Raw genomic sequence first — 17,099 nt, forward strand, 5'->3', positions numbered from 1 at the left:
ATTCCTTTTGAGCCTGAAAATAATCTACATGCTTAGTGGGCCTTAGTGTCCACCTACATGTTTATTGGGCCTGGAATCCCTTGTATGTTTTTCTTTTTCACGTAAATTCGATTAAGGATCTAGTGAGACGTGTCGGTTGACACCTATTAAGTGTACAATCGTAGCCTGTAGTTATAACCGGAGTCTTCTGGAGGGAGAGCGGAAGTTTGTGTATAGATCTATACGGGGGTGACACCCCACACCTGAGCTGTTCGCTACAGTTAGACTAGGCTAGTCTAGGGTGACAAAAACCTTATTTTATTCCGCCGACGTCCAAAAACGCCATGACAAGTGAAATTGTCATTATCTAGTATGGTTATAACGACTCACTTAGAGGAATTAACGTTATAAAATTTACGGGAAACCATCCTTATGACTGATAACACGGTAAAATACTCGCACTGGTACTCAACCTCGGGTGTTGAGTTTCCATCATTCTCTTAGGCAGACAACATCAGGTTGTCTGAGGTTATTCTCTTTATACTCTCACAAACATTAACACATATGCATTAATACAAGATCAGAGACAAACATATTAAACAGTTTTTCAGAAAATAGCGGATTTTCTAGTGTTTACAAAGTAATATAAAACATTTTCTCAAACATGCTTATGAACTCACCAACATCTTTATGTTGACCTTTTAAATTAACTTGTATTCTCAGGAAACCGTTGAGCAGGTTGGGCAGAAAGAATTCATGGATATTTTTGATATGTTTTGTTTCATCATACTTTGAATATTTTGGCATGTAATACTTAAATACAATATTTGATGTAAACCAATGACGGTTATAATATTCAATGTGTGATGATGATGATGTTATGTTTCAATTATATACTTTGTGATAATACTATAAGAATGAAGTCACCCAAGCCCCCAAACGTTTCTGCCGTCTGGTTCGGGAGTGTGACACAACTCGTCGAGTAGACTTCACAACCCGCGTCCAAATCCATTCCTACTCGTCAAGTTTCTATACAAAAGCGAATAAAATTTTGAATTAAATACATACCAGTAACTGGGCATTACAACACCCCTTTTCTTTATTAAAAATCTTTTAGAAGATTCATTTTCTTTCCAAAAAGATTACTAATTCCTCAGTTTGAGTCAAACACACCCGAGAGTGTGCCCGAATCACTCAAACTAAGGCTCTGATACCAACTTGTAACGTCCTAAAAATTCACGAAAACAATTTCTTTTTAAAAACAAATAAACCATACAAATGAGTTGTTCTAAAACCAATCTAAGTGATTATATCATTTAAACATAAGCCATAAGCCATAAATCTACATTATTTTCTGGTTTCTGGTCTTGGTCTTATTTGAATGTTCAAACCTATCATCTCGTTCAAACTGTAAGGGGAGGGGGGATGTCAATATACGTATTTATGATTTTATTTCCTTTTGTTTTAGGCTTGGTATGCGGCCATGTTATCAACCTACAACCCTCATTGTGAGTTTCCTATATGATGCTGTATAATAAGAAATAAAGAATCAAGGAAAATATTTGTTATCATCAAAGACCACAACCAAAAGGGAGAGCATGATGAAGAAAAGATTAAATGAGGTGTGGATGAAGACTAATCTTAACAACAATAGTGATAACAAATTAATACGAAATTACAAAATAAGAACAATATAGTCACTTTAGAAGAGTAAGATTATGTTTGGTGTGCTAACCGAATTACTAGCTTTTAACTTATAAGTTAGTTTATCAATAAGTTATCTCAAGTATTTTATCAAAAAGGTAAATTGTAAGTTAGTTTATAAGCCACGATAAACTATTTTGTGGTATTAACAAAACACTAAGCTACAATAAACTAAAAACATTATTAATTTATTCCCACCAAACGTAGCCTTAATATCTTTTTTTTAATGACATTCTCTATATAAAAATAATTACTAGAGTGCTATATACAAATGGAAAAGATTAAAAATGTTTTTATGAATGTCCATAACCTTCAATGACCATGTATAATTTATTCTTATGTTTAGGGAATAGATCTCCCTCGATCATTCCCACTACTTGTCATACAGGCATCATATATATTTTTTTCTTTTATCTCATTTTCATTCATTGGAACTCAAAGCACATGAAAAATTATCTCTTTCAACCCTCTGAACAAAACACTTTGATATAATTTAGGCAACATAGAGTACAAGTCAAGTGAGCAAGATATATATATTTTTTTCTTTTATCTCATTTTCATTCATTCGAACTCAAAGCACGTGAAAAATTATATCTTTCAACCCTCTAAACCAAACATTTTGATATAATTTAGGCAACATAGAGTACAAGTTAAGTGAGAAAGATATGAACGGGATGAGAGTAATCCTCTTTTAGATGAACCAACTTGTAAGCGAACCATGGCACGGACCCAAACCTGTCGGCGATTTGGGAAAATATATTAAAGAATAAAAATTTCACTGTTATGAAAATATAAAAATAAAGAGTAAATTACACGATGGTCCTTATGGTTTGGGGTAATTTGCATTTTGGTCCCTAATTTATTTTTTTTAACTCGGAAGGTCCCTATAGTTTGTTTTTGTTGTATGCTTGGTCCCCTTCTTATCTAAAAAGACTATTTTGCTATTGATTTTTTAATTTATTTAAATAAGGTGAGGTAGGTAATGTAAGGTAAGATGAGGTAGAAATAAGGTTGGGGTATGTTTATTTAAATAAATTAAAAAATAAAGGGCAAAATAGTATTTTTAAGCAAGACAGAGACCAAATGTACAACAAAAACAAAAAGTAGGGACCTTTTGAATTAAAAATATAAGTTAGGGACCAAACTTGCAAACTATCCCAAACCATAGGACCATTCATGTAATTTACTCAAAAATAAACAAAATCAAATTTTGGAATTGATCCCGTATTCCCGTGGGTAGTTTCACAGGACTACAATCGGAATAGACTCAAACCCCGCCGGAAACAAGATGTAAGGTTATATTCGTCTTTTCACACAATTCAAACAATATTTTCCAGACATCACCTTAACAAAATCACAAAGTACAAGTGCCCGTACGCGATCCAAACTCACTTCCTCTCTACCTGACACCGCCACGCTCCTACCGGAACCACCACTCCCACCACCATAATCCACCATCGATCCACTTCAACTGAACCACCATTATCAACCATATCACCGCCAGATCTAACAGGAGAAACCCGGGGGGATGGCTTCTTCGGAAGCCGATTCCCGTCTCATCAACAACATTTTAGTCCCTGCGCTAGAAAAAATCATCAAGAACGGTTCATGGCGCAAACACTCCAAGCTTGTTCGTCGGTGTAAATCCGTTCTCGGACGCATTACCTCCCCGGATAACCCTCCTCCCCCCTCCCCTATCTCCCCTTCCACCCCTCTCACCCCGGAGGAGCCTCAATCAGGCGTCGACTTGTCGTTACAATTATCGTCTCCAGGCGTTCTACATGATTCCGGAACGAATGAATTAACCCTACCTGAATCGGAATTCATATTGTCCCCGATCATTAATGCCTGTTCTTCAGAAACACTCAAGATCGTAGAACCAGCGTTGGATTGTATACAGAAATTAATCGCGCATGGTTGTTTACGCGGCGAATCGGATACCACCGGTGGACCGGATGCGAAGCTGTTAGCAAAACTGATCAATTCCGTTTGCAAGTGTCATGAATTAGGCGACGAAGGTGTAGAGTTGTTGGTTTTGAAGACAATTTTATCTGCAGTGACATCAGTGTCGCTGAGGATACATGGTGATAGTTTGTTGCAGATCGTGAGGACGAGTTATGATATCTATTTACAAAGTAAGAATGTTGTTAATCAGACTACGGCTAAGGCATCCTTGATTCAGATGCTTGTGATTGTGTTTAGGAGAATGGAGGCAGATTCTTCAACGGAGCTAGTTCAGCCGATTGTAGTGGCGGAGCTCATGGAGCCAGTAGAGAAGACAGAAGATGGTGATGGAACAATGACAATGGTTGTTCAAGGGTTTATCAGTAAGGTTATGCAGGGAGTGGATGGGGTTATAAATCCCGGGTCTCCTGTAACATCAAACACGAATGTAACTGTAGTGCATGATGGGGCATTTGAAACAAAGACATCAACAATGGAGTCAACAAATCCAGCTGACATGTTGGATTCTACAGATAAAGACATGTTGGATGCTAAGTATTGGGAGATTAGCATGTATAAGTCAGCATTGGAAGGAAGGAAAGGAGAATTGGTAGAAGGGGAAGGAGATAGAGATGATGACATAGAAGTTCAAATTGGGAATAAACTGAGAAGGGATGCTTTTTTGGTGTTTAGAGCTCTTTGTAAGCTATCCATGAAGACGCCTCCAAAAGAGGCTTTAGCAGACCCACAGTTGATGAGAGGGAAGATTGTTGCCTTGGAGTTGCTAAAGATCTTGTTGGAGAATGCAGGTGCTGTTTTCAGAACTAGTGAAAGGTATGTTACTATATATGTCACCTATGTTTTGTTGTCATCTTCGATATTAAAACTGAGATGGATTTTGATTTATGATGAAACGTGGTTAGGATTTTAGGGTTTATGGAGAATGCCTAGACTTGTTTTATTGTACCAACTTTTAGAAGAATACATGTTAGTGTATGGATTAGCATAGGCTTTAGGTCTGCTTTATGATTTTATGTGTAAAAAACTGCAACGTACAAGAGATTCTCTAACATCTTGGTATGAGAACCATGTTTGCATGGCTTCAAACGGGAAAAACAACAATGGTGGAATTCAACCACAATTACCAAAACTAACCATGAAGAAGTTATCACCATTGGCACATACAGATGAGGGCCTTATACGGGTCACAAGATGTTTGGGCCTTGGTAGAAAGCGGATACTCAGAATTGGTACAAGTCGAGGAAACTAACCCCCAACAAATTCTCAAAGATAAAGAAAATAAAAAGAGAGATAGCAAAGCCTTATTCTTTATATTTCAAGCAGTAGATGAAACATGCATGGATGAAACATGGTTTCCGAAAATCTGATTTGAAATAATCCGAATTTTTGGATTCGGATACAAATAGTATTTTTCTAAATTTTTGGATATTTGATTTCCAAAAACTATTTTTTTTTTAATTATAATGTACATATTTTTTATATTTCAAACATAATAGATTTGGAGAGTTAGGGGGCTTGGATGTAGTTTAGCGACTTTACTTATGCCTTTTCATTTAGTTTTAGACTTTTTTATTATAAATATTTGTTATTTAAAAAAAAAAATCACGGTAACTTGGTATATTTCACATAATTAGTTAATTAGTCAAATGAAAACGAAAACATTTTTGGTTTATGGTGTATAATATCTAAATAAAGAGATTGTTGTCAAGACTAAGAAAGGGGACAAAAAGACTTGTAGTTATCCTAGTTTCTGTTTGTTCTCCATACTTGGCTATTGACTACTTGTTTTCCTAGTTAATCTTCTTTTTTATTAAAGGTGTAGTTCAATCTTATGTACTTACATTCCAAAATCCAAATATAAGTTCTCCACTTTCAAGTTCTCATATTACTTGTCCAATCTTTCGATCTTTTTGTTGCAAAATTTAGTGTGTTTTTACTTTTTACACATTATAACAACTCGAGGCATCCGATATTTTTGTGCTGGAAGTTTGAAAAACCCCTTTAAAACTTTGTTAATATTTCATTTATCGTTCTCTTTCTGGCTTGACTTGTCTTTTCTTATTGGAACAGATTTTTGGGGGCCATTAGACAGTATTTATGCCTATCACTATTGAAGAACAGTGCATCAACCCTTATGATTATATTTCAGCTCTCTTGCTCAATTTTCATTAGCCTTGTGTCAAGATTTAGACCTGGATTGAAGGCAGAAATTGGAGTCTTTTTCCCTATGATTGTTCTCAGAGTTCTAGAAAATGTTGCTCAGCCTAATTTTAAGCAGAAAATGATTGTATTGCGGTTTCTTGAAAGGCTCTGTGTTGATTCACAGATCTTGGTAGATGTTTTCATCAACTATGATTGTGATGTTAATTCATCTAACATATTTGAAAGGTATAAATCTTGAAAATTTTATAGCATCTCCAACACAATACTAAATCCCATTTTTAACGCCGTATTTGGTGCAAACATGCTCCAACCCAACACCGTTTATTACATATCTTATTAAAAAACATTGCAGTTATTTTAAATTTACTTTTTATATTTCAAACTTATTTTATCATAAACTAAAATAATACATTAATTATATATCAATATATTATTTTGGTTGCAATTGACTAATAATATAATTTTAATAAAAAAGATGTGAGTCAAATTTGTAAAAATCTAATAACTACAAGGGTTGCTTTTGAAAATCAACATAAATTAGTAAAAAGGAATATACCTAAAACTTTTTTTTTTTGGTGTTAAAAATGGTGTAACGGGTTGAGATGAATCACTATTTGTACCAAAAGTTACACCATATTGATGCGAAAGAAATGGTGTAATGGGATGTAGCTTTAAAATCTTAATCAGATTTTTTTGATACAATGGATTTTTAAACATTAAAATTTCTGAGCTACTTATATAACTCGGTTGTGTGCATTCTGTTATATATATATATATATATATATATATATATATATATATATATATATATATATATATATATATTGTACAGAATGGTGAATGGGCTTCTGAAAACCGCTCAAGGTGCGACACCTGGTGCTACAACTTCACTTCTACCACCTCAAGAAGCAACCATGAAGCTTCAAGCTATGAAGTGTTTAGTGGCTATTTTAAAGTCAATGGGTGATTGGATGAACAAACAGTTACGAATTCCTGATCCTAATTCTGCAAAGATTTCTGATGTGCCTGACTACACTCGTGAAATGAGAAATTCAATAATGGAAAATGGAGTTGCAATTGAACATGAGCCTCTTGATGGATCAGATCCTCATTCAGATGCTTCCAATGAAGTTTCAGATGCTTTAACAATTGAGCAACGTCGTGCTTACAAGCTTGAATTTCAGGTACATGTTTTTAATCAACTCCATATTTATATATTTTGCATTGCATTTTTGAAGCTTACTTCTTTATTGCTAGTATTTTATATATTTTGCATTGCATTTTTGAAGCTTACTTTTTTATTGCTAGTTTCATTCACTATTTACCTTCTTACCCTTGCTCCTCTTTACTTTCATCTTTATTACTTGTATCCGCTTCTTTTACTTTCAGCTTTATTGCTTGTATCTGCTTTTTTACTTTCAACTTTATTGCTTGTGTCTGCTTTTTTTACTTTCAACTTTATTGCTTGTGTCTGCTTTTTTTACTTTCAACTTTATTGCTTGTATATGCTTTTTTTACTTTCAGCTTTATCGCTTGTATCTGCTTTTTTACTTTCAGCTTTATTGCTTGTATCTGCTTTTTTTATTTTCAGCTTTATCGCTTGTATTTGTTTTTTTTTTCTTTTTTTCTTTTTTTTATTATTATTATTTTTTTTACCTTCAACTTTATTGCTTGTATCTGCTTTTTTACTTTCAGCTTTATCGCTTGTATTTGCTTTTTTACTTTCAACTTTATTGTTTGTATTTGTTTTTTTTGTTTTTTTTCAGCTTTATTGCTTGTATCTGCTTTTTTTACTTTCAAATTTATTGCTTATATCTGCTTCTTTTACTTTCAGCTTTATTGCTTGTATCTACTTTTTTTACTTTCAACTTTATTGCTTGTATATGCTTTTTTTACTTTCAGCTTTATCGCTTGTATATGTTTTTTTACTTTCAACTTTATTGCTTGTATCTGCTTCTTTTACTTTCAACTTTATTGCTTGTATCTGCTTTTTTTACTTTCAAATTTATTGCTTGTATTTGCTTTTTTTACTTTCAGCTTTATTGCTTGTATCTACTTTTTTTACTTTCAACTTTATTGTTTGTATATGTTTTTTTTTACTTTCAGCTTTATCGTTTATATATGCTTTTTTACTTTCAGTTTTATTGCTTGTATCTGCTTTTTTACTTTCAGCTTTATTGCTTGTATCTGCTTTTTTTTTTTTTTTTTTTTTTTTTTTTTTTTTTATATTTTCAACTTTATCGCTTGTATTTGTTTTTTTTATTTATTTTATTATTATTATTATTTTTTTTATCTTCAGCTTTATTGCTTGTATCTGCTTTTTTACTTTCAGCTTTATTGCTTGTATCTGCTTTTTTACTTTCAGCTTTATCGCTTGTATCTGCTTTTTTACTTTCAGCTTTATTGCTTGTATTTGTTTTTTTTGTTTTTTTTTCAGCTTTATTGCTTGTATCTGTTTTTTTTTTTTACTTTCAACTTTATTGCTTGTATCTGCTTCTTTTACTTTTAACTTTATTGCTTGTATCTGCTTTTTTTACTTTCAAATTTATTGCTTGTATCTGTTTTTTTACTTTCAGCTTTATTGCTTGTATCTACTTACTTTAATTTCAACTTTATTGCTTGTATATGTTTTTTTTACTTTCAGCTTTATCACTTGTATATGTTTTTTTACTTTCAGCTTTATTGCTTGTATCTGGTTTTTTTTTTTTTTTTTTTTTTTATTTATTTATTTATTTATTTATTTACTTTCAGCTTTATTGCTTGTATCTGCTTTTTTTATTTTCAGCTTTATCGCTTGTATTTGTTTTTTTTTTTTTTTTTTTTTTATTATTATATTTTTTACCTTCAGCTTTATTGCTTGTATCTACTTTTTTACTTTCAGCTTTATCGTTTGTATCTGCTTTTCTACTTTCAGCTTTATTGCTTGTATTTGTTTTTTTCAGCTTTATTGCTTGTATTTGTTTTTTTTTTTTTCAGCTTTATTGTTTGTATCTGCTTTTTTACTTTCAGCTTTATCGTTTGTATCTGCTTTTTTATTTTCAGCTTTATTGCTTGTATTTGTTTTTGTTTTGTTTTGTTTTGTTTTTTTTTTACTTTCAGCTTTATTGCTTGTATCTGTTTTTTACTTTTAGCATTATTTTCACATCTTATCCCACTCCTATGGGATTTGGGACTCCTATATTGCTGTATATTATCATAAATCTAATGTAAGATTAATGGCAGGAAGGTATATCACTTTTTAATAGGAAACCCAAAAAGGGAATTGAATTCTTGATCAATGTGAATAAAGTGGGAAGTTCACCGGAAGAAATAGCAGATTTCTTAAAAAACGCTTCTGGTTTGAGTAAAACTTTGGTTGGTGATTATTTGGGGGAAAGGGATGATTTATCATTGAAAGTAATGCATGCATACGTTGACTCCTTTGACTTTGAAGATATGGAGTTTGATGAGGCAATTAGAACCCTTTTAATGGGCTTTAGGTTGCCTGGTGAAGCACAAAAGATTGATCGGATTATGGAAAAGTTTGCAGAACGTTATTGTATATGCAATCCAAAGGCATTCATTAGTGCTGATACTGCATATGTTCTTGCTTACTCTGTTATAATGCTAAATACTGATGCTCACAATCCCATGGTCAAGAATAAGGTATATTTTATTTTCATCTCATTCTTCATAAAATCATAAATAAAAAGGGTTAAATGTAAAAAAAAAAAAAAACAGTAAAGTGACGATTTGCTAAGTATTTGTTGAGTTTTGCAGATGTCAGCTGATGATTTTATAAGAAACAATCGTGGGATAGATGATGGAAATGATTTACCAGAGGAGTTTCTGAGATCATTGTTTGAACGAATATCAAGAAATGAGATTAAAATGAAAGAAGACGATTTAGCCCTTCAACAAAGGCTTTCTGTTAGTTCAAACAAGATTTTGGGTCTTGACAGTATATTGAATATTGTGGTGCGCAAGACAGCTGAAGAAAATCATACCAGTGAAGATCTTATGCGACACATGCAAGAACAATTTCAAGAAAAAGCACGGAAATCTGAGTAAGATCACTCATCTGTTTTTTATTTATTTATTTAAAAAGTTGTTATAAAAATCTACTTGCCATCTCTCACGTATTTTACATCTATCTTTTATCTACATTAATGCTTATTCTATTGCTAGTATGTTTTTTGTTTTTTTTTTTGTTTCATGTACATCATTTGTACATCATATGTGGTTGATATATATGGTTTAGGGTTAAATGCATGAAATAGCAACAAAGTTTCATGTTTTTATTTATTTATTTATTTTTGTATTATAGCTTCCTACTTTCGTTTTTTTTCCTATTACAACATTATATTTTCAAAAATTTAACCAATTATAGCTAGGTTAACCAAATACAAAGGAACTTTCAATGCGGGTAGATTTTTCAAAATACAATATGTCCTAATAATAAAAAATTGAAAGTACAATTTGGGTAGGTTTTTTTCAATGCGTTAATAAGGAAAAAATTGTAAATATAATGCTATAATAGAAGGAAATGAAAGTTGGATGCTACAATAAACAAATAAATATAAGTATGGAAGTACGTTTTGTTTAGGGTTAAATGCTTTGTACTTCCATGATTTGTTTATTAAAGCATCCTACTTTCATTTCTTTTTATTTACAACATTGTAGTTTGACAAATCTACCCAAATTATATCAATGCCACCCAAATACAAAACAGTTTTCAATGCAACTATTCGATAGATTTTTCAAAATACAAAGTCCAAATAAGAAAATTGGAAGTTAAATGCTATAATTTGGTAAAATTTTCAAAGTACAATGTTGATTAACTTGTGTTGACAATTTGTAGGTCAGTTTATTATGCTGCTACAGATGTTTTTATACTTAGATTCATGCTAGAAGTGTGTTGGGCTCCTATGCTTGTTGCTTTTAGTGTTCCTCTTGATAAAAGCGATGAAGTCATTGTTATCACTCAATGTTTGGAAGGATTTCGATATGGAATTCATTTAACAGCAGCCATGTCCATGAAGACTCATAGAGATGCTTTTGTCACATCACTAGCAAAGTTCACTTGCCTTCATTCACCAGCTGATATAAAACAAAAAAACATTGATGCCATCAAGGTTCTTTAACTATTCCCCTTTTTATTTCTTTTAAAAACCTGAAATACCAATTCACTCTCATTGATTTGTTTATTAATGGCTACAGGTGATAGTTACAATTGCAGATGAAGATGGTGACTACTTACAAGAAGCATGGGAACACATTCTCACATGCATTTCACGTTTCGAACACTTACATCTATTAAGAGAAGGGGCCCCACTAGATTCTGCTTTCTTTTCACATGAATCAGGAGCAAAGTCAAAGCAAAAAAAGTCAAACGTCCTTCCGGTTCTTAAAAAAAGAGGGGCTGGAAGAATCCATCACCAGGCAGCAGCTGCAGCAATGAGAAGAGGTTCATATGATAGCTCAAACATTGGTGGTGATACTTCTAGTGGAATTACATCAGAACAAGCTCATAATTTGGTTTCTAATTTGAATATGTTGGAACAAGTTGGTGAAATGAGTCGTGTGTTTACAAATAGTCAGAAACTTAATAGTGAGGCGATTGTTGACTTTGTCAAAGCACTTTGTAAGGTGTCTATGGGGGAGCTACAGTCTACTTCTGCTCCACGCGTTTTCAGCCTAACAAAGATAGTTGAAATCGCGTATGCTTCTTCTTACTTCCTACTCTTTTCTTGAAATAATTTTATTTTTTTGTTGTGTTTATATGGAGGAATGGAATGGTTCGTTCCATTGCCGATGGAATGGAATTGACCATTCGTAAAGAAATGTGATTCCTTTCGATTTGTTAATTTTCTGTCTTTAGCCAAGCTGTGTTTTTTTTTTCTTCTTCTCATTCCGGTCATGGAGTTTTCATTTATGTAAATTTGAATTTCAGTTTAAAAAAAAAAGTTTCACGAAATAAAGTTATATATTGTTATCTAAAAGTAAGGGTTTTATGCAGAAAAGTCTCATGATTTTGGGAATTTTTTTTTGATAAAGTCCTAACGTTTTTTTAATAGAAAAGTCGCGATTATTTAATATTTAGCTTATATTAACGAAAAAGTCTTTATTTTTATTTTAACAAGAACTGACAAATTATCGTGTAAAATTAAATAATCGGGACTTTTCTATTCATAAAAAACGTTAGGACTTATATTTTAACAGTATCTAGAATTTTTTTTTTAAACTTATTTGAGTTTTAGTGAGCTTATATAATGTTTAAATTTTGTATTTTTGGTATAACGGAATTGGGGGAGGAATGGAATTGTGAATTCCATTGGAATGAAAAAAGTTTTTCTTTTGCTAGATGGAATAGAATAGTGAGCTTAATTTTCTTTTTTTAGCCACTTGGGTGGCTTTTTCTAATTCCATCTTTAAATGGAAATGAAAAAAATTGTAATATAGAACTCTTTTTTATTTATGTAGATTTTTTATCGTACAAATATTTAAAAAAATGATAATTATACAATATTTTTCTAAAACTAATCGAATTTTTTAATCATAACTGTATTTGGGTTATAGTGACCTTATATTATGTTTCATTTTATATTTATGTAAATAAAGTTCATTAATTATGATAAAATAATGTACAAAGTAGACATTGTATTTACATAAAAAATAAAAATCCATATGTTACCACTTTTTATACATATATTTATTTTTCAGGCACTATAACATGGAGCGTATCCGGCTTGTTTGGACAACTATCTGGAATGTACTTTCTGAATATTTTGTGACAATAGGCTGTTCTGAAAACCTCTCAATTGCAATATTTGCAATGGATTCTTTACGCCAGCTGTCAATGAAGTTTTTGGAGAGAGAAGAATTGGCTAATTATAATTTTCAAAATGAGTTCATGAAACCTTTTGTGATTGCTATGCGTAAAAGTAGTGCTGTTGAGATCAGAGAATTAATAATCAGATGTGTCTCTCAAATGGTTTTATCGCGTGTAAATCATGTCAAATCAGGATGGAAAAGCATGTTTATGGTATACTCTACTACCTAATCTCTCTCTACATGTTATTCCAAATTATTTCTTTTTATTAGAATTCTAATTGTTGCAACATTTATCAGGTGTTCACAACAGCAGCATATGATAAACACAAAAACATTGTACTTCTGGCATTTGAAGTAACTGAGAAGATAGTTCGAGACTATTTCCCGTATATAACTGAGACAGAAACAACTGCTTTTACAGATTGTGTAAATTGTTTGATTGCATTCACAAAGAGTAAATCCAACACAGATATTAGTCTTAGTGCTATTGGATTCTTGCGTTTATGTGCTTCAAAACTGGCTGAAGGAGAAATTGGATTTTCAAGAAATAAAGAGAAAGAAGGTTCTGAAGTTTTGCAATCACCAAGTCGTGTGAGATCACCACATCAAGGAAGGAAATTTGAAAATGGGGAGTTGTTGGATAAAGAAGATCTTCTTTACTTCTGGTTTCCATTATTATCTGGTAAGAATAAATAATAATTTACTGTCGAAATCAAGGTCAAACCACTAAAAATTAAAAATCACTACCGAATTCTTGATGATGAAAACCATTTTGCTTGGATTTTGTTGCCATTGTTTTTGTAAAAGTTATAAAAAAGAAAAAAGTTTGATTTATATTTTTTACAATTTGTCCAAAGTTACTCGTTTTCGAAAACTAAATGCCGATTTGGTACTTTCTGAAGAAATATGGTTAGTTTGCAACGAAAAAACAAGCATGATGGTATAAAATATGGGTGAAATGCAAGAAATAGGAATGTGCTTTTGTTAATTTGTTTTTTTATAGCATCTTACTTTGATTTTTTTTCTTAATAGAGCATTTTACCTTTGATTTCTACCTAATTATAGCAATGTCATTCTAACACAAAGCAACTTTCATTGCTATAATTGCGTAGATTATTCAAAGTACATTGCCCTGATAACAAGAAGTTTCATAGTACACTGCTATAATTTGGTAGACTTTTTGAAGCACAACATAAATAGAAAGAAAGAAAGTATAATATTGTAATCGAAAGAAAGAAACTATGGTGATATATAAAACAAGTAAACAAAAGTGCGTTGCTATTTCCTCCATTTAGCTCATCAAAATACGGGTGCAATGAAAGAAATAGCAACATACTTTCATTTATTTGTTTACTATAACATCCTATTCTCATTTCTTCCTATCACCGTATATACTCTTGAGAAATTTACTAAATTGTAGCATTATCATCCAAAGACATAGATGATAGACCTACTAAAAAAAATTACAAAATACAGTGCTATGCTTTAGCAGAATTCTTAAAGTACAATTCTTTGATAAGAAAACAAATACCTTAAATGTACAATATAGTAACAACAGATAAACAAAAGTACAATTCTTAAAGTAGAATTCTTAAAGTACAATTCTTTGATAAACAAAAGTACGTTGCTATTTCTTGCATATAGCCCTTCGAATATAGGGTAATTGCGAGAAATAGCAACGAACATTCATTTATTTGTTTATTATAACATCCTGCTTTATTCATTGTACATTGCTATTTCTTGCATTCCTAATATTATATATATGTTTTCAATTTTTATTCCTCAGGGCTATCTGAACTTAGCTTGGACCCACGATCCGAAATAAGACAAAGTGCTCTCCAAACACTATTCGACACCCTAAAAACCTACGGACACCACTTTTCCTTACCCTTATGGGAAAGAATATTCGAATCTGTATTATTCCCAATTTTTGATTACATCCGATACGCAATCGATCCATCCAACGATCACAACCCTCCATCCAAAAAACTAATCATCGGTCACGATGAACAACAAGAACTCGATCAAGATCAAGATCCATGTTCATGGCTATACGAAACCTGCACACTTTCACTCCAATTAATCGTCGATCTCTTCGTTAACTTCTATCATATTATTAGCCCGATTTTAAAAAAAATCATGAATTTATTATTAAACTTTATAAAACGACCTCATCAAAGCCTTGCCGGGATTGGGATTGCTGCGTTTGTGAGATTGGTGAGTAATGCGGGTCAGCTTTTTGATGATGATGATGATAAATGGGTTGAAGTTGTTTTCAGTTTGAGAGATGCGGCTTATTTCACACTTCCTGATTTTGAATTTGTGTTTAATAATAATAATAATAATAATAATAATAATAATAATAATAATAATGTGGAAAGTGGGGAGAATTGGAGCAATAGCAATGTGCTTTTGTTTGGTGCGATTTCCAATGTTAAATGTCGGGCAGCCGTTCAGCTTTTGTTGATACAGGTAAGTTTTTTTTATTTATTTTTAAAATCTTTTCTTTTGTAGAAAAACCTACCCAGTTATAGCAAATGCCCTTCTTATGTGTTATTAAACACTTAATTATATTATTTTTTAAAATTTTAATTTTGGCAGGCAATAAGCGAGATCCAAAACATGTATCGATCTCAACTATCAATAAAAAACACCATGATACTTTTCCAATCAGTCCACAAAATCGCAAACCACTCTCACAACATAAACACAAATCTAGCCTTACGTTCAAAGCTCCAAGAACTCGGATCCATGACCCAAATGCAAGATCCGCCATTACTCCGCTTAGAAAACGAATCCTACCAAATCTGCCTCACATTCCTACAAAATCTCACAACCGATAAACCCCCAAATCCACAAGTTGAATCCTATCTCGTTGACCTTTGTCACCAAGTCCTCGAATCCTACGTGGAGATAGCACGTCCTGTGCAAATGACGAATTTGCCCTTCAACCATTGGTTGATACCTTTAGGGTCCGGGAAGAAAAGAGAACTCGCGGCTCGTGGGCCCCTTATTGTCACTACCCTCCATGCGGTTAGTAGTTTGAGGGATTTTGAGTTTGAGAGGAATTTGAAACGGTTTTTTCCGTTGGTTTCGAGCTTGATTAAATGTGAGCATGGGTCGAATGAGGTACAGGTGGCGCTTAGTGATATGCTTAGTTTGTCCGTGGGTCCCATTCTTCTTCGGTTATGTTGAAAATGGTTATTTCTATTTATTATTCTATATATTTTTTTTTATCTAATTTGAAAATATAGTTCATAGCTTATAAAAGGTTTTCGGGGTTAGATCGGTAGAATGGTTAGATTTGATGAGGAATTTTGTTGTATCTTATATTCTACCTTTTTAATTTAATCTGAAATAATATTTTATCATCTTCTTGCTGTTTTTGTAAACACCTAAATGGTCGCAGAAATGCTTTATTTATTCTTTCCAATGGTGTCATGAGTTCTTTTCGAATATATATATTTAAAATATCACTAATTTTTATAATATTTAATAGGAAAAAAACAACAGTGATGCTAAAAGAAAATTTGATATTTTCACTTGTGATTTTATACATCCATAAATGAAAATACCCCCTCCTAAAAAAACCCTTTTTGGGTTTTAAATTACATTGTTTTTTGAAATGACAATGTTATCCCAACTTAATAACAAATTTTGTAAATTACAAAAATGGTAAGCTTTAGAAAATTGATGCCAAACATTCATATGGTTTTAACATCAAACACATTTGGCCCTTACTTCAGTTATTTATTGTCACTTGGGTTGCGTTAGAAAGCACTCACATGCCCTACACACAAGGGCAAATCCGGTTATAAGTAAGAAATTGGGGTATATGTTCAAATTAAATAATATGGTTTTATTGAAAAAACCGGATCTTTTTGCTGGAAAATTATATCACCCAGTTTTCTGATTGTAACCGTGTTTTATGACTCAAAGACATAACTTGTTTTTCAACAACTTTGACAAATGAATCATAGTAAGAGTATATTGCGATTTGAGGGTTGACGCATTAAGTTATAAAAGACCGAATTTTATCGTTACTTATATGCAAACCTAAATCAATACACATTCAAAATCCACTACCAAAATAACGTAAATAAGCTGCAAATCAATCATTTTTCGAATTTTCTTATTTACCTTTTAGTTCAATGCTAACACCAAACACATATTTGACTGGAATAACGTTATTTTTTTAACGCTAACTCTTATTTACCCTGCACCATACTTTCATTGATTCTTTTACATAGCATCCTAATTTCATATACACAAAAACTCAGATACCTACACACATACAATGACATATATGTTTTATGCCCTGAAAAGTAATTAGTAATAAACAAACACTTCATATAAATAGGCACATACACAATTTTTTCTATAAAGAAGCATACATACATGCAAACAATCACAAAATATTTATGATATAGTGAAATACACAAACATCACACAAACACACACACAATTAAGTAAAG

The 17,099-nt window shown here is 32.0% G+C and overlaps 1 protein-coding gene across 1 annotated transcript; it reads left to right on the plus strand.

Moving 5' to 3' along the window:
• Positions 1 to 3,056: 3,056 nt before the first annotated feature.
• LOC145094059 (brefeldin A-inhibited guanine nucleotide-exchange protein 2-like) lies at positions 3,057 to 15,931 on the plus strand. The gene is made up of 11 exons (XM_079032324.1): positions 3,057 to 4,461; positions 5,719 to 6,036; positions 6,644 to 6,995; positions 9,034 to 9,456; positions 9,571 to 9,857; positions 10,652 to 10,925; positions 11,011 to 11,510; positions 12,514 to 12,835; positions 12,922 to 13,306; positions 14,411 to 15,096; positions 15,226 to 15,931. Exons 1-11 carry the CDS (start codon positions 3,212 to 3,214, stop codon positions 15,817 to 15,819), a joined length of 5,391 nt encoding a protein of 1,796 aa, XP_078888450.1. The 5' UTR covers positions 3,057 to 3,211; the 3' UTR covers positions 15,820 to 15,931.
• Positions 15,932 to 17,099: the final 1,168 nt, after the last annotated feature.

The sequence above is a fragment of the Lactuca serriola genome, chromosome 3, assembly GCF_051521515.1.
Source record: "Lactuca serriola cultivar US96UC23 chromosome 3, Lser_US96UC23_V15, whole genome shotgun sequence".
In the NCBI taxonomy this organism is placed as follows: domain Eukaryota; kingdom Viridiplantae; phylum Streptophyta; class Magnoliopsida; order Asterales; family Asteraceae; genus Lactuca; species Lactuca serriola.